The 24,760-nt window shown below is 45.8% G+C and overlaps 1 protein-coding gene across 3 annotated transcripts in view; it reads right to left on the minus strand.

Moving 5' to 3' along the window:
- Positions 1-17,865: 17,865 nt before the first annotated feature.
- WDR75 (WD repeat domain 75) overlaps positions 17,866-24,760 on the minus strand; it is a 400,614-nt gene continuing 393,719 nt past the window's right edge. For all 3 annotated transcript variants that reach the window (XM_056534259.1, XM_056534260.1, XM_056534261.1), the window contains one exon: positions 17,866-18,272. In XM_056534259.1, the coding sequence (XP_056390234.1) occupies positions 18,056-18,272 (217 nt within the window). In that variant the 3' untranslated portion in view covers positions 17,866-18,055. The remainder of the gene's footprint in view (positions 18,273-24,760) is intronic.

Here is a 24,760-nt window from a genome sequence, read left to right on the forward strand (position 1 = left end):
CAGTTGATCCTAAGACCCGAATAGACCCCAAAGCTGTCAATGAGGCCGATCCCCAAAGCCAGCGTGCACGCAGGATCAGACATGAATAAGATCATGTCGTCAGCATACAGGCCTACCCTATCCTCCCTCGAGCCAATGCATATACCAGCGTACCCTCGATGCTGATGGATCCGGAGGGCCAAAGGTTCAATAGCAAATAAAAGGGGAGAGATAGGGCAGCCCTGTCGCGTGCCCCTGCCCAGGGAAAAATAAGGAGAAAGAGCACCGTTGATGGACATACGTGCCCTCGGGGATCTATATAAAAGAGAAATCCATTTTATAAAGTTAGGTCCGAAGCCAAATCTCTGGAGGGTTTCCAGCAGGAAAGACCACTCAACGGAGTCGAATGCTTTAGCAGTATCTAAAGAGGCCAGCGCCCAATCCCTCCCCCCCCCGTAGCACCTGAGTGAGTGTCTGGACCCTCCTGATGTTATCAGATGTGGATCTCCCAGGCATAAAGCCTGACTGATCTGCATGAATGATTTCCAAAATAAAGCGATTCAGCCTAAGGGAGAGTATTTTAGCGAGCAACTTATAACCTAAATTGAGGAGGGAAATGGGTCTGTATGAGGAACATTCTAAGGGGTCCTTATCCGGCTTCAAAATGACCACTATAGTAGCATCATAAAAGGACTCGGGCAACACATCAGAGGCAAAAGCGTAGTTATACATGGCCAGCAATACCAGAGCCAGCTGCTCCTTGTATTGCTGGTAAACCTCCACTGTAATGCCATCAGGGCCCGGCGACTTACCTCTCGCCAGGGCACCCAAGGCATCTTCCAATTCCTCCATAGTCAACTCCAACTCCAGAGAGGAAGCACTGACAGCGGACAGTCGAGGGAATATGATGTCGTCCAGGTAGTCAGATAGTTCCTGTGAGGAGTAGGCGGCCTGAGAGGTGTATAAATCAGAGTAGAAGGAGACAAATCTGTCAGAGATCTGGGAAGTAGTGGTCAACACAGTCCCATCCACCGAACGGACCTGTAGAACCGTCGGAGACTGGGAATTCTGGTGAATAAGGTGGGCCAGCAATCTACTGGACTGATTTCCCATCTCAAAGGCCTTCTGTTGGGTAAAAAAAAGCTTACGAGCCGCTTTCTCCTGCAGACAATGTAAGTACTGTCGCCCCGCCTGCAGCCATACAGTTTTATTGTCATCGGTCGAGTCAGTGATGTAAGTCCTCTCCAGGTCAGCACAACAATCCCCCAGCTCAGACTCCTCCCTCATCGCCTCCCGCTTAATATAAGATATGGCCGACTGTAAACACCCCCGTAGGAATGCTTTAGTGGTTTCCCACACTAAGATTCGGTCGTCAGCCCCATTATGATCTACAAAGAACATGGAAAGTTGTACAGGTATACCATCATGAGGGCCAAATAAGGATAACCAATAAGGATTTAATTTCCAGCATCGGATATTAGAGGGGCCAGGGGCCACCAGGGTCAGCAGGAGAGGGGAGTGATCGGAGACTCCCCTAGTGACATACGCTACAGCCTGGACCATAGGGAGGACAGACGGATTACCCAACACCATATCAATGCGTGAAAGGGAGTTGCCACTAGCAGCCTGACAGGAATAAACTCGGGCATGTGGATGTAAGTGCCGAAAGATGTCCCTCCAACCCAGTTCCTGAACCAGGGCACTCAGCGGAGTCGGGGAAGAGGAGGGGACAATGCCAACCCCTCTCCTATCCATAGCCGGGTCCAACACATTATTGAAGTCACCCATGCAGAGAACTCTAGCCCCTGGAAAAGAGGCAGCGAAAACTGCAGCTTGGTGTAGAACCTCCAGGGCACCAGGAGGAGGGACATAAATACCCAAGAGCACGTAGGGGGAATTATCAATAAGTGAGAAAATAAAAAAATACCTGCCCTCAGAGTCGACCTGAGTATGCCTCGCCTCCCACCTCAGGGATTTGTGTATCATAAAAGAGACTCCCCTGGAATGTGAGGTGTGGCAAGAGTGTAGCGTCCATTGCAACCAGGACCTAGATAACCACCGGGTATTAGGAGCAATCAAGTGCGTCTCCTGCAAACAAACCACAGTTGGTTGGTACTTATGTATAGTTGCATACACCAGAGATCGCTTACGAGGACAGCCGAGACCCCTCACATTCCACGAAAGGTACCTAACATTCGCCATGTGGAGAGAGTAAAGCTGAAATTAAAGGAGTGGTGAGAGAAGAGAAACGGGTAAAACGAGTACCCAATGTGTAAGTAGAAGAGGGGGCAGGTAGGGGGATGACAGAGGAAGGCAGAGGAGCAGGGAAACCACAGAGAAGGAGGGAAGGAAAGAGGGAAGAAGGGCAGGCAACCCGACCGGGACGTACACAGAACGAGACAGACACAGGACACTAGACAAAGACAAAACAAGAGGGTCATAAACAAATGCAACATGCATAAGGCCATTAGCAATCAAATAACTAGGGTACATAAACAAAAGTAAGAACGGGTGGGCTATGACCCGGGCAATACACCGCACAGTATAGTGAGTACGAGCAGTGCAAAACAACATGCAGTCCAGAGGTATCAACCAGACATTAAGTCCCATCAGCAAAGCATTAACGGGCCATCAGAACTGCTTCAATCACAGGTATATGGCGACATTCGCCAGTGGAGTACCAGGTCCCCTGTGGGGAAGTCCAGCTTAGGGGAAAGGGTTAAGTGGCACAGGGAGAATGCAGGATCCGCTGGGCACAGAGCAGCTTGAGGAAAGAGTCTGCATGGGTCTGGCATGAGATGGAGCATACAGTCACTGAGGGGCAGTCCATGGGGAGGGGGGGAAACGGGGGGGGGGGGGGGGGGGGATAGGACAGCGAGACCGGGTGGGGTATGCAGGTGGGGTATGCAGGCACGGAGGACGAAAGTCCACGGGTGAAGGTGGCAGTTGGGTGCAGCCCAGAATGTGCATGCACATGGGGGAGTAGACCATGAGGGGACCGGGAGATGGGTACAGGGGGCACACCAGGGGTCTCAGAAGCAAAGTCACTGTAGGCAGCAGTACTCACAGTTCACTGGCAGTCCAGGAGTTCCAGGCAGAGTAAAAAGACACAGGGCCCAGCCGGGCCCAGATGGCGCACAAGACCTCAGCGCCTCACATTGCGCCTCCTTGAGGCCCACTCGTCAGCCTCCTGCGGTGTAATGAAGAAGATGGCCCTCTTACCGTCCACGACCCTCAGTCGGGCCGGGTACACCATAGAATAAGGGATCGCCATGTCTCTCAGCTTCCGCTTCACCGCTTGGAAGGTGGCACGCTTCTTCTGCAGGTCCTGGGAGAAGTCAGGGAATATCGACACCGGAGATCCATTGAAGGTAAGCTCTGGCAGACGACGGAGCAGTCGTAAGGAGATGTCTCTGTCATTACAATTCAACATCCTAGCCAGGAGCGGCCTCGGCGGGGCCCCGGGGCGGGAGGGGGCGAGTCGGGACCCGGTGTGCTCTCTCCACCGCGAAGGTGGTAGTGAACGGAGCGTCAGGCAATAGCTCCCGCAGCCACTTTTCAACGAAGGAGCCGGGGTCCTGACCTTCAGAGTGTTCCGGTAGGCCAACAATCCGGAGGTTGTTCCTCCGCAACCGGTTCTCCAGGTCGTCTGCCTTCTCCTTCCATTGCGACGCGGTGCGCTCCAGGTCCGATATCGCAGCAGGTAAGGGCGCCACCGAGTCCTCGACCGAGGAGATGCGATCTTCAGCCTGTCTCACCCTGTCCCGGAGGTTGTGCAGGTCCTGCCTGATTAGGCCAATATCAATCTTCACTTCTTCCTGCATACTCGTCAGGGAAGTTTTGCACATGGTAATGGCGGGCAGGAATTGCGCAGACACCTCACTTAGGGTCACCTCCCCTGAGACAGCGACCAGTGTAGAGGGAGTCTCCGGGTGGGAGTCAGCGACCGGCTCAGCAGGAGCGGAGGAAGAGGGCCCGGCGCCATCTTGGTCAGGGCCGCGCGCGAAACTCTGCAACTTCGCGGCTGCCGCCACACCGCTCTTATTAGCTGGCATGATGGACCCCACCGATCCACTGCAGTTACGAAGTCTCTGAGGCAAAATTCTGAGGGCCAGGATGAAGACAGGATGCTAAATAACACGGTTCAGAGCGGAGCTAGTTCAGCATGCGTCCGTTCGGCTCAGCGTCTAGGCCACGCCCCCCGGGTACTCCACCCTTAAACATGTTATCCCCTATCCAAAGGCGGAGTACCCTTTTAAGCACAGGCTTGGACAAAGTCCAGTAAGTTAAGATAACTAGCTTTCCTCTGAGCTTACTCCTGCAGCATGAAAACAGAGTAGGGTGGTTACAGGGAAGCCTGCAGTAGCTGAAAAAATAGACCCAGCACAGCAGACTCTGGGAGAAAGAGGAGTCATGCAGAGTAAGGGCAATAAATCGAAACGCCCCATCCAAAGTACAATATTAAAAACCAGAAAAGGTATTTGAGAGAAATATAGATGCTAGACAAATTTGTACATAATCAGGATTAGGTACTGAGTAACAACTTTTTTTTCTGGGCTGGGACAGGTACTTTTTAAATGTATCGATCCCCGCTAGGATAATTTATGTAGTGTTTACATTATTCTATATTTAATTATTAGACTTCTTTTTATCTATCCATGCTTCAGAGTTAATCTTTCTGGTATTCTTGTATATTTATTTATTGTTCTGTACAAGCTCCTTAAGTGCCATTTATAGTATCAGCCACCAGTCATCATAATTCTCAATCCTCCTTGCAGGGAGCAAGTGCATACTCCCACTATAGTTTTCTACTTAGTTGAATAGTAATTAATTGCAGGAATCTAATTCTGATTTTTAAGAATATGCAGATACACTTTATAACTGGATATGTAATAAGCATAGAAGCCCCTTCATCAGGCAAACTGGCATGTAAGCCCTAAAATGCATTGTGTTTGGTTATACAATAAAATATGTCATTAAAGGGGTAGTCAGGATAGGGGATGTGTTTCATCTCAAGAGGGTCCAACTGCGAGCACCACTCACAATCTCTTGCCTGGCGCCCTAGCTTTGAGAGGAACGTGTACTACAGACAGCATGCATTCCATTAATTCTCTATGGGAGCACCAAAGAGACCACACCGCTGTACTTGGGCATCTCCGATGCTTCCATAGAAATGAATGGAGCGTGTGCCATCGTGTGGATAGGGGATGAGTTTTTTATTTTGCTGGACTAAAGCTTTAAATAATCACTCTACACCTGGAATACGCCATGCAACCAGGTCGTTTTCTGAAAAATGAAAGCTGCAAGTTCATTGCCACTTAACATTTCCTTTGCTCCATTTTCAGAACCTCCCCCATAACTGCTGCATGCTAAACTAGTTATTAATTTTATTAGTCAGAGGGAGCAACTGGAAAAAGGTAATCACTTTCTAGAAGGATGGGAGCTCTCCTCGCCGATCTGCAAAGTTTGTCGTGGAGAGACACAGGATATGATGGGTGGTCAGGTTGCTGAAGAAACTGTACAGACATTAAGAGAGTCATGGAATTCGCTGAATATCAGTACGGTTGCCTCAGTAATTGCACCATCCATCATGTCCAGCCTTTTTCCACACTAAACTTTACAGAACAGACAGGAGAACTACGCTGGCCTTGCACTTTAAATAAGAACTACAAATCCCAGCAGGTCTTTAAAGTCAGCAGAAATCAGGGTATGCTGGGACTTCACTAGGTCAACACTGATGAACAGTAAAAGAGTATGGGGTGTATGCATGTGAGCTTATGAACTTACTGTACATTATTTGGGCAGGGCCAGCATCTGGATGGGAGACTTTACAGCTTGCTGAAACTGCACTTCTACACAAGCGACACTTCTCCCCAACATCAGTGACATCACAGGCCCTAGAAGTCCCAGTGTTTTTGTGATGTGGAGAATGGCTGGATTAGTGCTCTTCAGCACTATACAATCAGCCCGATCATCTTCCAGCAGTTCATTCAGGGAGGGGGCCCAGAAGGGAAGCACACAGCCGTGGGCATGGTGCAGCACAGAGACACAGTAAGTGTCTCTCTATTGTACTGATATGCAGTGGCGGACTGACATTAACCCCATAAGGACGCAGGGCGTATGCATATGGATACGCCCTGCATTCATCCGGTCCCTGCCGCTCACGGGCAGGGATCGGGATGCCTGCTGATATCGTTCAGCAGGCATCCCAGCATATCGCCCAGGGGTTCCTGAGGTCCCCCCATATTGGTGTTCGCTGCAAATCGTGCGTCAATTCAGACGTGCGATTTGGGGTTATTCCAGGTCAATTGGGTCACTGGTGATCAGGTGACCCAGAAAAAAACGGTGAATGGGGCTGTCCGAGACAGCCCCATTCACCCTTACTCAGCAGGAGTGAGGTGGCACGGGTGCCGCCTTGCGATCACGTGATTGATCGGTCGGAACGACCGATCAGTCACGGACCTGCTGGAGACGGCGATTGGAGCGGAGGTCGGCGCCGGAAGGGGTCTCCTACTTTGCCCTGGTCCGGCGGGGGTCCCCTCTGGGGCGGTGGCGGTGACAGGAGCAGCAGGATTGGCTGAAGCAGGGGCGGCGTCCCGGGGCAGGATACACAGCAGGAGGTAAGGCCTCTTCACTTCCTGCTGTTGCTTAGCAACAACTCTCGGCATGCAAAAGCCAAAGGGCATGCTGGGAGTTGTAGTTTTGCAACTGCTGGAGTTCCATCTACAACTTCCAGCATGCCCTTTGCTAGTCTGTGCATGCTGGGGGTTGTCGTTATGCAACAGCTGGAGGCACTTTTTTTTCTATGAAAAAGTGTGCAGCCAGGTGTTGCATAACTACAACTCCCAGAATGCACAGGCTACCAAAGGGTATGCTGGGAGTTGTAGCAGTGTGCCTCCAGCTGTTGCAACACTACAACTCTCAGCATGCCCTTCGGCTGTCAATGCATGCTGATTGTCGCAGTTTTGCAACAGCTGGAGACACATAGTTACATAGTTAGTATGGTCGAAAAAAGACATATGTCCATCAAGTTCAACGAGGGAATTAAGGGGTAGGGGTGTGGCGCGATATAGGGGAAGGGATGGGATTTTATATTTCTTCATAAGCATTAATGTTATTTTGTTCCAGGAATGTATCTAATCCTGTTTTAAAGCTGTTAATTGTTCCTGCTGTGACCAGTTCCTGAGGTAGACCGTTCCATAAATTCACAGTCCTCACGGTACAGAAGGCGTGTCGCCCCTTGAGACTAAACCCTTTCTTCTCCAGACGGAGGGAGTGCCCCCTCGTCCTTTGGGGGGGTTTAACCTGGAACAGTTTTTCTCCATATTTTTTGTATGGGCCATTAATATACTTATATACGTTTATCATATCCCCCCTTAAACGTCTCTTCTCAAGACTAAACAATTGTAACTCCTTTAATCGCTCCTCATAGCTATGATCCATGCCCCATATTAGTTTAGTCGCGCGTCTCTGCACCCTTTCCAACTCTGCAGTGTCCCTTTTATGGACAGGTGCCCAAAACTGAACAGCATATTCCAGGTGAGGCCGTACCAATGCTTTATAAAGGGGGAGTATTATGTCCCTGTCCCTTGAGTCCATGCCTCTTTTGATACATGACAATATCCTGCCGGCTTTGGAAGCAGCAGCCTGACATTGCATGCTATTCTGTAGTCTGTGATCTACAAGTACACCCAGATCCTTCTCTACCAGTGACTCTGGTACCCAGTTGCATGACTTTACATTTATCCACATTGAACCTGATTTGCCAAGTGGATGCCCATACACTTAGTCTATCCAAGTCATCCTGTAACTTATGCACATCCTCTATAGACTGTACCGTGCTACAAAGCTTGGTGTCATCTGCAAAGATAGAAACAGAGCTGTTAATACCATCCTCTATATCATTGATAAATAAATTAAACAACAGTGGGCCCAGTACTGAACCTTGGGGTACACCACTAATAACCGGGGACCAATCCGAGTACGAATCATTGACCACCACTCTCTGGGTACGATCCATGAGCCAGTGTTCAATCCAGTTACAAACTAAAATTTCCAAACCCAAAGACCTTAACTTACCTGTCAGACGTCTATGAGGGACAGTATCAAATGCTTTGGCAAAATCCAGAAACACTATATCCACAGCCATTCCTCTGTCAAGGCTTCTACTCACCTCTTCATAAAAGCAAATTAGATTGGTTTGACAACTTCTATCCTTAGTAAACCCATGCTGGCTATCACTTATAATACTATTATCCCCTATGTATTCCTGTATGTAATCCCTTATAAGTCCTTCAAACAATTTACCCACAATGCACGTTAAACTTACCGGTCTATAGTTTCCTGGGGAAGACCTAGAGCCCTTTTTGAAGATTGGCACCACATTCGCCTTGTGCCAGTCCCTTGGTACAATACCAGACACCAGTGAATCTCTAAATATCATGAACAGGGGTACAGATATTACTGAACTTACCTCTCTAAGAACTCTTGGGTGCAATCCATCTGGCCCTGGAGATTTGCTTACATTTATATCACTTAACTTACCTTGTACCATCTCTACATTAAGCCAGTTCAGTACATTACATGAAGTGTTACCAGCACTGACCTGGCCAATGTCAGCTCCTTTTTCCATAGTGTATACAGAACTAAAGAACCCATTCAGTAGCTCCGCTTTCTCTTGATCGCCTGTGACGACCTCCCCATTATCATTATTAAGGGGTCCTACATGCTCTGTCCTTGGTTTTTTTGCATTTATATATCTAAAAAAATATTTAGGATTAGTTTTGCTTTCTTTGGCCACCTGTCTCTCGTTTTGAATTTTTGCTGTTTTTATTACATTTTTACAGATTTTATTAAGCTCTTTGTACTGTTTAAATGTTATCGCTGACCCATCAGATTTGTATTTTTTGAAGGCTATATTTTTTGTTGTTTATTGCTCCTTTAACATCATTTGTCAGCCATGTAGGATTTAGTTTTAATCGTTTATATTTGTTCCCCTTTGGTATATATTTAGCTGTATAGTTATTTAGAGTTGATTTAAAGATGTCCTATTTACCTTCTGTATCAGTATTTGACAACACCTCCCCCCAGTCTATGTCCTGTAGTGCAGCTCTCAGCCTAGGGAAATTTGCCTTTTTAAAGTTATATGTTTTTGCCTTCCCCGCCTGTCTTTGTTTTCTACATTTTAAGTCAAAAGTAACTATATTGTGGTCGCTATTACCAAGGTTTTCCCGCACAGTTACCTTACCAACCAGCTCTGCGTTGTTGGAAATGATCAGATCCAACAAGGCATCACTTCTTGTTGGGTCCTCCACAAACTGGCCCATAAAATTAACCTGCAATAAATTTAGGAATTGTCGCCCCTTTGTAGTTTTAGCCAACCCCGGACCCCAATCTATATCTGGATAGTTAAAATCTCCCATTATTACCACTGTACCTGCCCGGGCGGCCCTCTCTATTTGTTTATGAAGCCGAACTTCTATCTCTTCAGTGATATTAGGGGGTCTGTAGATTACCCCAAATATTTTTTCAGTATTTCCCTCCTTTTGTAATTCTACCCACAGTGATTCCACCTCCTCAGAATCATCACACACTATGGCATCGTTCACACTGACTTTCATACCACTTCTTACATACAGACAGACTCCACCACCTTTTCTGTTCATTGTATCCTTGCGAAACAATGTAAACCCCTGCAGATTGACAGCCCAGTCATGCGAGGAGTCCAGCCATGTCTCAGTGACCCCAACTATATCAATATGTTCCTCCAGTATCAAGGCCTCAAGCTCCCCCATTTTATTTGCTAGGCTTCTGGCATTTGTGAACATACACTTTACATTTCCATCCTTTATGTTATTGGGGTTAATGGGATTCAAGGGTGTAAGTTTTATTTTCCTATGAAGCCTATTCCTATTAACTATTCTAACCCCTCCCTCCGCTCCACCCCCAGGTACATTTATAATTCCCACCTCTCTATCTACACTATCTTCCCCCTCTTTGCTGTAGGTTCCCTCCCCCCAAGCCCCTAGTTTAAACACTCCTCCACCCTTCTAGCCATCTTCTCCCCAAGCAAAGCTGCACCCTCCCCATTGAGGTACAGCCCGTCCCTACGGTAGAGCCGGTAACCGACAGCGAAGTCAGCCCAGTTCTCCATGAACCCAAACCCTTCCTTCCTACACCAGCTTCTGAGCCACTTGTTTACCTCCCTGATCTCCCCCTGCCTCTCTGGTGTGGCTCGTGGTACTGGTAGTATTTCAGAAAATACTACCTTGGAGGTCCTTGCCTTAAGCTTGCGGCCTAAGTCCCTGAAATCATTTTTAAGGACACTCCTCCTACCTCTTACTTTGTCATTGGTGCCAATATGTACCATGACTGCTGGGTCCTCTCCAGCCCCGCCCAGCAACCTGTCAACCCGATCCGCGATGTGCCGAACTCGTGCGCCAGGCAGACAACACACTGTTCGGCGATCCCGGTCTTTGTGACAGATTGCCCTGTCTGTCCCCCTAATAATTGAGTCCCCCACCACTAGTACCTGTCTGGCCTGCCCTGTACTCCTCCCTCCCGCCCCCCTGGCGGTCAGAGGCAATATCCTGCTGCAGTTCTGCTAGCTCTGTAATGGCATCCCCCTCATCTGCCAAGCGGGCAAACTTGTTGGGGTGTGCCAGTTCAGGACTAGCCTCCCTGACACTTTTTCCCCTACCCCTCTTTCTAACTGTAACCAAGCTAACGACCTGACTGTCCTGCAACTCCGTCCCACTGTCCTCCCCCACCTCTATTCCCGAGAGTGCCTGCTCAGTGAGCACGAGACTCCTCTCCATGTTGTTAATGCTTCTCATTGTTGCCAGTCGCCCCTCTAGATGCAGGATCTGGGCTTCCAAACGGACAACTAGCACACATCTCGCACAACAATATGCACCCTCAAACTGTTGTTCAAGGATTGCATACATTGAACAGGATGTACATTGGACTGCATTTTACAACATGGAGGCCATCTAGTTATGGGGATTTCACAAATGTATAGGAAAAAACAGACAGTCAAAATGACACTTAAATTTTTTTTGTAGACCTTGTGGGTTCAGAAATTAACACTCACAGCGATCTCAACCTCCTGCTTTCAAACTCCTGCTTTTGTAACTCCTCTTTCACGCCCCCTCTTACACAGCAACACTCAGAAGAGCAAGCTCTCAATCAAGCTAAGATTTATACACCTGTGCCCAATCTACTCCTCCTCCCCCTAGAGGTGGAACAGAGAGAAAAAAAAAAAAATGAAAAAGGGTGTTTAAACTCTAACAGTTATCCCACTATGTGCAAAAGAGAAAGACTTACCCAAAATATGAATGTGGACTATAGGCAGTCGCACCCACTCCACAGATTCACTCCGCACAACAGATAATCACAGTTTTTGTAACTCCTCTTTCACGCCCCCTCTTACACAGCAACACTCAGAAGAGCAAGCCAACTCAGTGTATTGCAACCAGTATGCCTCCAGCTATTGCAAAAATACAACTCCCAGCATGCACTGAGAGACTGTACATGCTGGGAGTTCTAGATTTGCAACAGCTGGGGGCGCACTGGTTGCGAAACACTGAGTTAAAGGACAAGTCTCACAGTAAAAAATTGTTCAGCTTTTAGTGCAGAAGGTAAAGTTATATAGGTTTGTAAATCACTTCCATTACCAATGCTGCTTAGAAACAAGCTTTTTCTGCATTCTTCTGTCTGACAGGAAATTCAGCTGTTCCAGGTTTTCATGACTTTCGACCCCCTATTCAGGCTGTTATCAGCAGCATCCCGGGGGCCGTGACGTGACAATTACCCAGAAAACCCGTGCTGCAGAGAGCTCCCTGTGCTCGGCCTTAGCCCCTCCCATCTGATGAATATTCACACTGTCCTCCTTCTGTTCTGCAGTGATTGGCTGAGCAGCACTGCCTATATCCCGGCTGATTCAGATCATAGCAGCCCCAGCAAACAGGCTGATTCTCTCCCCTCTCCTTGCTAATGTTTTTACACTGAGAACGGAGGAGAAGGGGGAGGGGAGGGAGCTGCCAGCGTAGAGCTGTCACACTGAGCACTGGGGAGAGAGGAGTGCAGGGCAGAGAAGGGGGGAGGTGATTGTGCCACTGTAAAGCTGTTTCACTGAGAGGAGGAGGGGGAGGGAGTGATTTTACAGTGTAAAACTGCAGCTTCAACTCCCGGGTCCCTCTCTCTGAACACTGAGATTACATTTTATTTCCTCGTGGCCACCCTGCTGTATAGAGCTATGATTGGAGCTCAGTGTTATGTGGGAGTGAGCTAGCAGAGCTGTGGGAGTGACTAACATAAGTTAGGGGTGGTAACAAGCTCTCTGCTCAGGCAGCTGAGAGCAGGAAATGTGAGCAGTGCATGCAGGGAAATGTAGTCTTTGAGATCACAGGCTTAGCCACCATAACCAGGAAGTAACTGGAATTTATGAGCTGAATAGCCGGTGAATGGGGGCCGGAAAAAAAAATCACAAACATGTCAGAGAGGTGGTAGGTGAATATACTATGGAATGGCTAGGTATTTTTTTTTCTTTGCTGCATGGGATATCTTCTTTAAGTAAAACTCTCAGTGTTTCCCAACCAATGTGCCTCCAGCTGTTGCATAACTACAACTTCCAGCATGTATGGTCTGTCAGCGCATGCTGGGAGTTGTAGTTTTGCAACAGCTGGAGGTTTGCGCCCCCCCCCCCCCCCCCTCCAATGTGAATGTACAGGGTACATTCACACGGGCAGGTTTACACAACGTGTTCTGCTGCAAGTTTGAGATGTGGCAAATTTTCTACCGCAGCTCAAACTCCCTGCAAAGAAACTCACTGTAAACCTGCACCTGTGTGAATGTATCCTAAAAAAACTACACAAAATAAAAAGTAAAACACTACATACCCCTACACAGTCCCCCCCCCAAATAAAATAATCTTGTACGGCACTGCTTCCAAAAAGGAGCCCCCAGCTGTTGAAAAACAACAACTCACAGTATTGCAGGACAGCCACTGACTGTCAAGGCATGCCGGGAGTTTAGCAACAGATGGAGACACCCTGTTTGGGAAACACTGCCGTAGGGTATTTTTGTGGCAGATTCAAATCCCCAAATTAGTCCTCAAATGCGCATGGCGCTCTCTCACTTCAGAGCCCTGTCGTATATCAAGGAAAGAGTTTAGGGCCACATATGGGGTATCTCCGTACTCGGGAGAAATTGAGTTACAAATTTTGGGGGGCTTTTTCTCCTTTTACCCCTTATGAAAAGGAAAAGTTGGGGTCTACACCAGCCTGTTAGTGTAAAAAAAAAAAAAACATTTACACTAACATGCTGGTGTTGCCCCATACTTTTAATTTTCACAAGTGGTAAAAGGGGAAAAAAATAAAAATAATTTGTAACACAATTTCTCCTGAGTACGGAAATACCCCATATGTGGGCGTAAAATTCTCTGCGGGCGCACAACAAGGCTCAGAAGTGAGAGCGCACTATGTACATTTGAGGCCTAAATTGGTGATTTGCACAGCGGTTCTCACAAACGCAGAACAATAAATACCCACATGTGACCCATGTGAGCATTTACGCCCCACAGGTCTCTGACAGATTTTTGGAACAGTGGTCCGTGAAAATGAAAAATGTTATTTTTCATTTGCACAGCCCACTGTTCCAAAGATCTGTTAAACGCCAGTGGGGTGTAAATGTTCACTGCACCCCTTATTAAATTCTGTGAGGGGTGTAGTTTCCAAAATGGGGTCACGTGGGGGGGGGGGGGTCCACTGTTCTGGCACCACGGGGGGCTTTGTAAACACACATGGCCTCCCACTTCTATTCCAACCAAATTCACCAAACGCTCAATGGTGCTCCTCCTCTTCTGAGCATTGTAGTTCGCCCGCAGAGCACTTTACATCCACATATGGGGTATTTCCATAAGAAATGGGGTTACAAATTTTGGGAGGCTTTTTGTCCAATTACCCCTTGTGAAAATGAAAAATTTGGGGTAACATCAGCATTCTAGTGAAAAAAAATCTAAATTTTCATTTTCTCGTGCAACTTTGTCAAACACCTGTGGGGTGTTAATGCTCACTCTACGCCTTGTTACGTTCCTTGAGGGGTGTAGTTTCCAAAATAGTATGCCATGTGTTTTTTTTGCTGTTCTGGCACCATAGGGGCTTCCTAAATGCGACATGCCCCCCAAAAACAATTTGAGCAAAATTTGCTTTCCAAAAGCCAAATGTGACTCCTCCTCTTCTGAGCATTGTAGTGCGCCAGCAGAGCACTTGACGTCCACACATGGGGTATTTCCATACTCAGAAGAGATGGGGTTACAAATTGTGGGGGGCATTTTCTCCTACAACCCCTTGTAAAAATGTAAAATTTGGGGGAAAATCAGCATTTTAGTGAAAAAAAAATTCATTTACACATCTGACTTTAATGAAAAGTTGTCAAACACCTGTGGGGTGTTAAAGGGGTAGTCCAGTGGTGAAAATCTTATCCCCTATCCTAAGGATAGGGGATAAGTTTGAGATCGCGGGGGGTCCGACCGCTGGGGCCCCCTGCGATCTCTCTGTACGGGGCCCCGGCTCTCCGCCGAGATAGCGGGTGTCGACCCCCGCACGAGGCGGCGGCCGACACGCCCCCTCAATACATCTCAATGGCAGAGCCGGAGATTGCCGAAGGCAGCGCTTCGGCTCTGCCATAGAGTTGTATTGAGGGGGCGTGTCGGCCGCCACCTCGTGCGGAGGTCGACACGCCCCCTTCCCGCGGGCTGTCGGGGCTCCGTACAGGAGATCGCAGGGGGCCCCAGCGGTCGGACCCCCCGCGATCTGCAACTTACCCCTATCCTTGAGTCACCACTGGACTACTCCTTTAAGGCTCAATGGACCCCTTGTTACATTCCTTGGGGGGTGTAGTTTCCAAAATGGTATGCCATGTGGGGGGGTTCTGCTGTTCTGGCACCATAGGGGCTTCCTAAATGTGACATGCCCCCCAAAAACCATTTCAGGAAAACTCACTCTCCAAAATCCCATTGTTGCTCCTTCCCTTCTGAGCCTTGTAGTGCACCCACAGAGCACTTGAAATCCACATATGAGGTATTTCCTTACTCGAGAGAAATTGGGTTACAAATTTTGGGGGGCTTTTTCTCCTTTTACCCCTTGTAAAATTTCAAAAACTGGGTCTACAAGAACATGACAGTGTAAAAAATGAAAATTTTGAATTTTCTCCTTTACCTTGCTGCTATTCCTGTGAAACACCTAAAGGGTTAACACACTTTCTGAATGTCATTTTGAATACTTTTTTTTTTTCTATAATGGGGTCATTTATGGGGTATATCTAATAAGACGACCCCTCAAATCCACTTCAAAACAGAACTGGTCCCTGAAAAATTCCGATTTTGAAAATTTTGTGAAAAATTGGAAAATTGTTGCTGAACTTTGAAGCCCTCTGATGTCTTCCAAAAGTAAAAACATATACAATATGTCTACTTTATATTTGCATAATGAAGTTGATATGTGAATCAACATATAATTTATTTGCAATATCCATTTTCCTTACAAGCAGAGTTTCAAAGTTAGAAAAATGCTAAATTTTCATGAAATTTTGGGATTTTTCACCAAGAAAGGATGCAAGTAACGATGAAAATTTACCACTATCAGAGTAGAATATGTCACGAAAAAACTCTCAGAATCAGAATAATCGGTAAAAGCATCCCAGAGTTATTAATGCTTAAAGTGACAGTGGTCAGAATTGCAAAAAAGGGGTTAAGGACCCAGCCAATTTCCACTGTAGGACCCTGCCATTTTTTGCACATCTGACCACCATCTTTCACTTTAAAGCATTAATAACTCTGGGATGCTTTTACCTTTCATTCTGATTCCGAGACTGTTTTTTCGTGACATATTCTACTTAATTTTAGTGGTAAAATTTTGTCGATACTTGCATCATTTCTTGGTGAAAAATTCAAAAATTTTATGAAAAAACTGAAAGTTTTGCTTTTTTTTTTTTTTTTTTACTTTGAAGCTCTCTGCTTATAAGGAAAATGAATATTCCAAATAAATGATATATTGATTCACATATACAAGATGTCTACTTTATAATTGCATCATAAAGTTCACATGTTTTTACTTTAGGAAGACTTCAGAGGGCTTCAAAGTTCAGCAGCAATTTTCCAATTTTTCACAAAATTTTCTTCATATAAGAAATACCCCACTAATGACCCCATTATAAAAACTACACCCCTCAAAGTATTCAAAATGACATTCAAAAGGTTTGTTAACCCTTTAGGTATTTCACAGGAATAGCAGCAAATTGAAGGAGAAAATTCAAAATATAAATTTTTTACACTGGCATGTTGTTGTAGACCCAGTTTTTGAATTTTTACAAGGGGTAAAAAGGAGAGAAATCTTCCTAAAATGTGTAACCCATTTTCTCTCAAGTAAGGAAATACCTCATATGTGTATGTCAAGTGTTCGGCGGGTGCACTAGAGCAGTGTTTTTCAAACTTTTTTCATGAAAAAAATCACGAGGCACACCACCATTAGAAAATGTAAAAAAAATTAAACTCTGTGCCTATATCAGTATTTCCCAACCAGTGTGCCTCCAGCTGTTGCAAAACTACAACTCCCAGCATGGCCGGACAGCCTTTGGCTGTCCGGGCATGCTGGGAATTGTAGTTTTGCAACAGCTGGAGGCACACTGGTTGGGAAACACTGTCTTATCTTGCATATATCTTATTTTCCGGCAAAAGCCGCGGCACAGTGGTTGAAAAACACTGCACTAGAGGGCTCCGAAGGGAAGGAGCGACAGTGGGATTTTGGAGAGTTATTCTGAAATGGTTTTTGGGGGGCATGTCGCATTTAGGAAGCCCCTATGGTGCCAGGACAGAAAAAAATGGGGGACCAAATGCAGCGCCCTGAACCCCTAATAGGGCCCGGGTCACGTTGAAAAATTGCAGCGGACCCTTGGGGACCTATTAAGGGGTCCAGGGGGGTTGGGGAATTTTTTTTACCCTACCTTTCACTGGGCTGTATTCTTTCCCTGATCTATGGAGGGCTTCTTTTCTTCTGTGGGGGCTCCGATCTCGGCAGAGGGGGGGGTCCCTGGCTTCCTACAGCATCTCTGACCGCTGACTGAACCCAGGCAGCTGCGGGAGGGTGCAGTTATCCCCTCCCCTGCTATTCCACCTCCCCTGCTGGGGGGGGGGGGGGGGACGAAATCGCCACTTCCCCATAGATACAGTGGGCGATTGGGGGTGTGTCCTACACCCCCGATCACCATGTATGTCCGGGTCAGCGGGTCACCGCATCACCGGAATCGCAGCAATTCACAAGTGTGAATTCACTGCGATCTGATGATCCCCCCTGGGCGTTTGCACGGCGCGGCCCGGAATTCTCCATGACGTACGTCATGGGTCCTTAAAATGGCACTGTCACCAACTTTATTTTTTGATATGTTGTACTACAACATATCTCTAATATACTTTTATTATTATTTTTTTTTTCATTAAAAAGGTTTAATTTACATTTAAAAACCGGCCACTGAAAAAGGACTGATTTTGGAGTGGCAATCAGTCAGTTAGGCTGCACTCGCTCCCTGCCTGTCAATCAGGGGGAAGAACGGGCTAGAAAAAAAAAAATAAATAAAAAAAAATAGGATGGTGGGAGCTACCCTTTAAGTACCAGGGTGTCATGACGTACGCGTACGTCAAGAGTCCTTAAGGGGTTAAGCAGACAGCTGTTGAAAGCCAGAACACAGGCCATCATAAGTTTAATACAGAATTAACTCACCATGCTCTCAGAATAAAATAAAAAAAAATAAAAAAATTCAATTGTATTGTAAAATAAAATTGTATGTCGGAGACCACTGTATAAATAAGCAAACCTCAAAAAGAGATCAGTGTTCTTACATGCTATTTTTTATTGAATGACAGCTAAAAGCAGTGTTAACTTTGCCATAAGTATGTTGAACAGTTATGTTGAAGAAATTTTTACAGATGAGTGATAGTATTCATACAAAAAGTGTTCTTAAATCAAGTGGGGGGCGGGAACAAAAAACGAACAACAAGAAATTAGAAATGTATATGACAATCTTACAAAACCGGCACCCAAGAAAAATCTCCTCTTCTTATCCTTCTTAGTTCTTTTTGCTCAGACTTTAGGAGTTTATGAGGTGTTTCAGAGGAATGAACAGGAAGGATATGACTTTCTGTAGCCTTAGAGAGATCATCAGTCTTCATGGTGTCTTCATCAGAGTCCTCTTCTGCACTTTCACTTTCCACATCTAGGTCTTTGCTATAATTCTCTGTACTGTATAACAAAAGTAACATTGTCACTTTTAACAACTTGAGCATGCTTGCTATTAATATCAAATTACAAAGAAAAGCAAAATAAATTACATTCATTTATTTAATGTCATTTTCGTAATAATACAGGGCTTTATTGGAGAAGTGACATTTTGTTTTTCTAAAGTCAATTTTTATTTATTAATTTTTTTATTTTTTTTTTTTTTTATTTTTTTTTAAACTTTTTTGGTCCCCTTAAAAGGGGGCTCCATTGAAGAACATATATAAAGAAAGGCTCCAAAGCCACAACCATACCTGAATATGTTCCCTATAAATGATCCTGCCTGATATGTATGGCTCCTGTGCACCCTGTTGTTGTCTCTGCCTACTTGATATTCTATGCCATCCTCTTCTCTTCAGCATGAATACTACATTTCCCAGGAATCATTGCAGCTGTTCTCACATCCTCCAGCTCCCTCTCTGAGAGCAGCTCCCATACTCCTGCTCTGTGAGCAAAGAGATACAGTGTGTGATTGTCTGAGGCAGCACACACCTCACAGCTTAAAGGGGTACTCCCCTGGAAAACTTTTTTTATCAACTGGTACCAGAATGTTAAACAGATTTTAAAATTATTTCTATTAAAAAAATCTTAATCCTTCCAGTACTTAGCTGCTGTATGCTCCACAGGAAGTTCTTTTCTTTTTTAATTTCCTTTCTGTCTGACCACAGTGCTCTCTGCTGACACCTATGCTATACTCTGGACAGTTCCTAAAATGGACAGAGGTGTCAGCAGAGAGCACTGTGGTCAGACAGAAAGGAAATTCCAAAAGAAAAGAACTTCCTCTAAAACATACAGCAGCTGATAAATACTGGAAGGGTTAAGATTTTTATATAGAAGTAATTTACAAATCTCTAACTTTCTGGCACCTGTTGATTTAAAAAAAATAAAAAAAAAGTTTTCCAGTGGAGTACACCTTTAACCCCTTAAGGACATAGGGCGTATCCATACGCCCCCGTTTCCAAGTCCTTAAGGACCGAGGGCGTATGGATACGCCCTGAGCATTTCCGGCCCCCACCGCTAGCCGGAGGGGAGCCGGATGCCTGCTGAAATCGTTCAGCAGGCATCCCGGCATATCGCCCAGGGGGGTCATTATGTCCCCCCATGTCGGCGATTGCCGCAGATCGCTGGACAATTCAGTCCAGCGATCTGCGGCGGATTCCGGGTCAATCGGGTCTCCAGTGACCCGATGACCCGGAATTACTGGCTGATCGGGGCCGTCAGAGACGGCCCCGAACAGCCATTGCCAGCATGGGTGAGGTGGCACTGGTGCCACCTCACGATCGCCCTGATTCGTCGGCCGGATTACCGGCCGACCAATCAGGGCGCCTGCTGCGGGTGTCACTCCCGTAACCCGCTCCGCCCCTCTTCCGGAGGACGTGAGCGGGTGCGGGAAGACGACCCCCGGTGCTGGGGACCCCGATCCCCGGCGTCCCTGTTGGGATCGGGGCCCCAGGAGCAGCGGCGGCGGCGGAGACGACGAGGGACTGACCTGTGCGGCTGGATCGTTGGAGGTGAGTGACAGCCTCCTGCTGTTGCTTAGCAACAGCTCCCAGCATGCAACAAGGGCATGCTGGGAGCTGTAGTTATGCAACAGCAGGAGGCAGACCACCACAACTCCCAGCATGCCCTTATGGGCATGCTGGGACTTGTAGTTTTGCAACAGCTGAAGGCACATTCTTTCTATGTAAAAGTGTACCTTCAGCTGTTGTGTAACTACAACTCCCAGCTTGCACAATCAGCTAAAGTGCATGCTGGGAGTTGTAGTGGTTGCATAACTACAACTCCCAGCATGCCCGTTGGCTGTCGGTGACTGCTGAGAATTGTAGTTTTGCAACAGCTGAAGGCACACTGAGTTAAGTAGTAAACCAGTGTGTCTCCAGCTGTTGCATAACTACAATCCCCAGCATCCCCAGCCAATTTGTTACCAAACTCGGTGTTTCACAACCTGTGTGTCTCCAGCTGTTGCAAAACTACAACTCCCAGCATGCACTGATAGACCGTACATGCTTGGAGTTGTAGTTTTGCAACAGCTGGATGTCCCCCCCAATGTGAACGTACAGGGTACACTCACATGGGCGGAGGATTACAGCAAGTATCCGGCTGCAAGTTTGAGCTGCAGCAAATTTTCTGTCGCAGCTCAAACTGCCAGCGAGAAACTACTGTGAACCCCCCGCCCGTGCTACTGTACCCTAAAAACACTACACTAACACACAATAAAATAAAAAGTAAAAAACACTACATATACACATACCCCTACACAGCCCCCCTCCCCTCCCCAATAAAAATGAAAAACGTCTGGTATGTCACTGTTTCCAAAACGGAGCCTCCAGCGGTTGCAAAACTACAACTCCCAGCATGCACTGATAGTCCGTACATGCTGGGAGTTGTAGTTTTGCAACAGCTGGATGTTCCCCCCCCCAATGTGAACGTACAGGGTACACTCACATGGGCGGAGGATTACAGTAAGTATCCGGCTGCAAGTTTGAGCTGCGTCAAATTTTCTGCAGCAGCTCAAACTGCCAGCGAGAAACTACTGTGAACCCCCGCCCGTGCGACTGTACCCTAAAAACACCACTACACTACCACAAAATAAAATAAAAAGTAAAAAACACTACATATACACATACCCCTACACAGCCCCCCTCCCCTCCCCAATAAAAATGAAAAACGTCTGGTACGCCACTGTTTCCAGAACGGAGCCTCCAGCTGTTGCAAAACAACTACTCCCAGTATTGCCAGATAGCCACTGACTGTCCAGGCATGCTGGGAGTTTTACAACAGCTGGAGGCCCCCTGTTTGGGAATCACTGGCGTAGAATACCCCTATGTCCACCCCTATGTAATCCCTAATTTAGGCCTCAAATGCGCATGGCACTCTCACTTTGGAGCCCTGTCGTATTTCAAGGCAACAGTTTAGGGCCACATATGGGGTATCGCCGTACTCGGGAGAAATTGGGCTTCAAATTTTGTGGGGTATTTTCTGCTATTACCCTTTTTAAAAATGTAAAATTTTTGGGAAAACAAGCATTTTAGGTAAAAAAAAAATTTTTTTTTTACATATACAAAAGTCATGAAACACCTGTGGGGTATAAAGGTTCACTTAACCCCTTGTTACGTTCCCCGAGGGGTCTAGTTTCCAAAATGGTATGCCATGTGTTTGTTTTTTTGCTGTCCTGGCACCATAGGGGCTTCCTAAATGCGGCATGCCCCCAGAGCTAAATTTGCTTTCAAAAAGCCAAACGTGACTCCTTCTCTCCTGAGACCTGTAGTGCGCCAGCAGAGAACTTTTCACCCCCATATGGGGTGTTTTCTGAATCGGGAGAAATTGGGCTTCAAATTTTGGGGGGTGTTTTCTGCTATTACCCTTTTTAAAAATGTAAAAATTTTGGGAAACCAAGCATTTTAGGTAAAAAAAAAATAAAAAATGTTCACATATGCAAAAGTCGTGAAACACCTGTAGGGTATTAAGGTTCACATTACCCCCTTGTTACGTTCCCCGAGGGGTCTAGTTTCCAAAATGGTATGCCATTTGTTTTTTTTTTTGCTGTTCTGGCACCATAGGGGCTTCCTAAATGCGGCATGCCCCCAGAGCAAAATTTGCTTTCAAAAAGCCAAATGTGACTCCTTCTCTTCTGAGACCTGTAGTGCGCCAGCAGAGCAATTTTCACCCCCATATGGGGTGTTTTCTGAATCGGGAGAAATTGGGTTTCAAATTTTCGGGGGGTATTTTCTGCTATTACACTTTTTAAAAATGTAAAATTTTTGGGAAACCAAGCATTTTAGGTAAAAAAAACATATTTTTTTAACATATGCAAAAGTCGTGAAACACCTGTAGGGTATTAAGGTTCACATTACCCCTTATTACGTTCCCTGAGGGGTCTAGTTTCCAAAATGGTATGCCATGTGTGTTGTTTTGCTGTTCTGGCACCATAGGGGCTTCCTAAAGGTGACATGCCCCCCAAAAACCATTTGACGCTCCTTCCCTTCTGAGCCCTCTACTGCGCCCGCCGAACAATTAACATAGACATATGAGGTATGTGCTTACTCGAGAGAAATTGGGTTTCAAATACATGTAAAAATTTTCTCCTTTTTATCCCTTGCAAAAATTCAAAAATTGGGTCTACAAGAACATGCGAGTGTAAAAAATTAAGATTTTGAATTTTCTCCTTCACTTTGCTGCTATTCCTGTGAAACACCTAAAGGGTTAATACACTTACTGAATGTCATTTTGAATACTTTGGGGGGTGTAGTTTTTATAATGGGGTCTTTTATGGGGCATTTCTAATATGAAGGCCCTTCAAATCCACTTCAAACGTGAACTGGTCCATGAAAAATAGCTAGTTTGAAAATTTTGTGAAAAATTTCAAAATTGCTGCTGAACTTTGAAGCCCTCTGGTGTCTTCCAAAAGTAAAAACTCATAAATTTTATGATGCAAATATAAAGTAGACATATTGTATATGTGAACCCAAAAAAAAATATTTTGAATATCCATTTTCCTTACAAGCAGAGAGCTTCAAAGTTAGAAAAATGCAAAATTTTCATTTTTTTCATCAAATTTGGTGATTTTTCACCAAGTAAGGATGCAAGTTAGCATAAAATTTTACCACTAAGTTAAAGTAGAATATGTCACAAAAAAACATTCTCGGAATCAGAATGATAACTAAAAGCATTCCAGAGTTATTAATGTTTAAAGTGACAGTGGTCAGAATTGCAAAAAACGCTCCAGTCCTTAAGGTGAAAAAGGGCTCGGTCCTTAAGGGGTTAAAGGGTACCTGTCACTAAATAAACTTTTCTAAACAAACTCAGGCTATGTTCCCTAACTACTCATAACACCCCTCCCGCCCTTAGAAAAAATTTCAGAGCTTTAAAAAGCTCTGTATCATACCTTTCTTCTTGCTCACAGTGAAATCTCCCAGCAGAAGAAAGTGGGCATTTCCCAGCAGGCATGACATCACTGAAGCCTGCTGGGGGACCAGTTCCGCCCTCACATTGTTGCAGTACTGTGATGAACAGAAGACCTCAAGCTTTGGGCAGCAGCTTTTAGTTTGTGCAGCTGCTTTCAGTGAATCCCTGTGCAGCTGTCAATCAAGCTAAGTGCAGAGAAACACTTCCTGAGTTAGGTCTCCTGCCATTACTAGCAGGAGACCAAAATCTGAGATTTTGACCAGATGGAATGTGTTCTGGCCAAGAAAGGAGACCCCTGGTGGCCAGAAGTATACAGCAGAAAAAATAAAATGTTTTTTTTCTTTTTTTTATGGAAGTCAATTACAAAAGTTATTTGGCATAAGGAATCAAATATGAAAAATCATGTTTAATAACTGTGCCTATTTAAGGGAGCATGACTCAGTGCAGGGCAGAAATCACATGGTCTGTCTCAGGAGGGTGGAGGCTGCTTTCAGAGAGAGACACAATAGATGGCTCTATAGCATATTTTCCTCACTCACTGCATGTAAGTGACACTTGAAGAGGGTAAACTGCTCTGTATAGCAAATGAATGATATTTAGACAATAGGTTTATGAGAGGGAAAGAATGGGCTATAGGTTTAGTTCCACGGAGTACCCCTTTGAAGTCTAAAAGACTCCGCCCAACCACAGGCTAACAGAACAGGAGGCAAACACATGATGCAACAGGGGGAGTCCCTCCCCCTTTCAATCCTATACATGCAAGACAATATACTGTATTAAAAATCGGAATGCGTCCTGTACTCCCGTTTTTAACCCCTTAATGACAATGGACGTAAATGTATGTCATGGTGCCGTGGTACTTAACTCACCATGACGTACATTTAGGCGCCGCCATGATCGCAAGCACCAGAGTGGTGCTCGCGTCATGAGCGGCAGGTCCCGGCTGCTATCAGCAGCCAGGGGCTTGCCGGTAATGGCGGACATCCGCGATAGCACGGATGTCCACCATTAACCCCTCAGATGCCATGATCAATACAGATCACGGCATCTGCGGCAGTGCAGTACTTTGAATGGATGATCGGATCCCCCGCAGCGCTGCTGTGGGGATCCAATCATCCAGCATGGCAGCCAGAGGTCCCCTCACCTGGGTCCGGCTGTCTCCCAGGGTCTTCTGCTCTGGTCTGGGATCGAGCAGAAGATCACCGATAATATTGATCAGTGCTATGTCCTATGCATAGCACTGAACAGTATTAGCAATCAAATGATTGCTATAAATAGTCCCCTATGGGGACTATTAACGTGTAAAAAAAAAAAAAAAATTTAAAAGTAAAAAATGCAAAGTAAAGTAAAAAAAATATGAAAAATCCCCTCCTCCAATAAAAAAGTAAAATGTCTGTTTTTTCCCATTTTACCCCCCAAAAAACATAAAAAAAATACATATATTTGGTATCGCCCCGTATAGGGAACGGCGTAAACGTAAAAAAATTAAAACCTAAGCAAAAGTGGTACTGATAAAATCTAAAGATCATGGCGCAAAAAATGAGCCC

This window comes from Hyla sarda, chromosome 8 (genome assembly GCF_029499605.1).
Source record: "Hyla sarda isolate aHylSar1 chromosome 8, aHylSar1.hap1, whole genome shotgun sequence".
Taxonomy (NCBI): Eukaryota; Metazoa; Chordata; class Amphibia; order Anura; family Hylidae; genus Hyla; species Hyla sarda.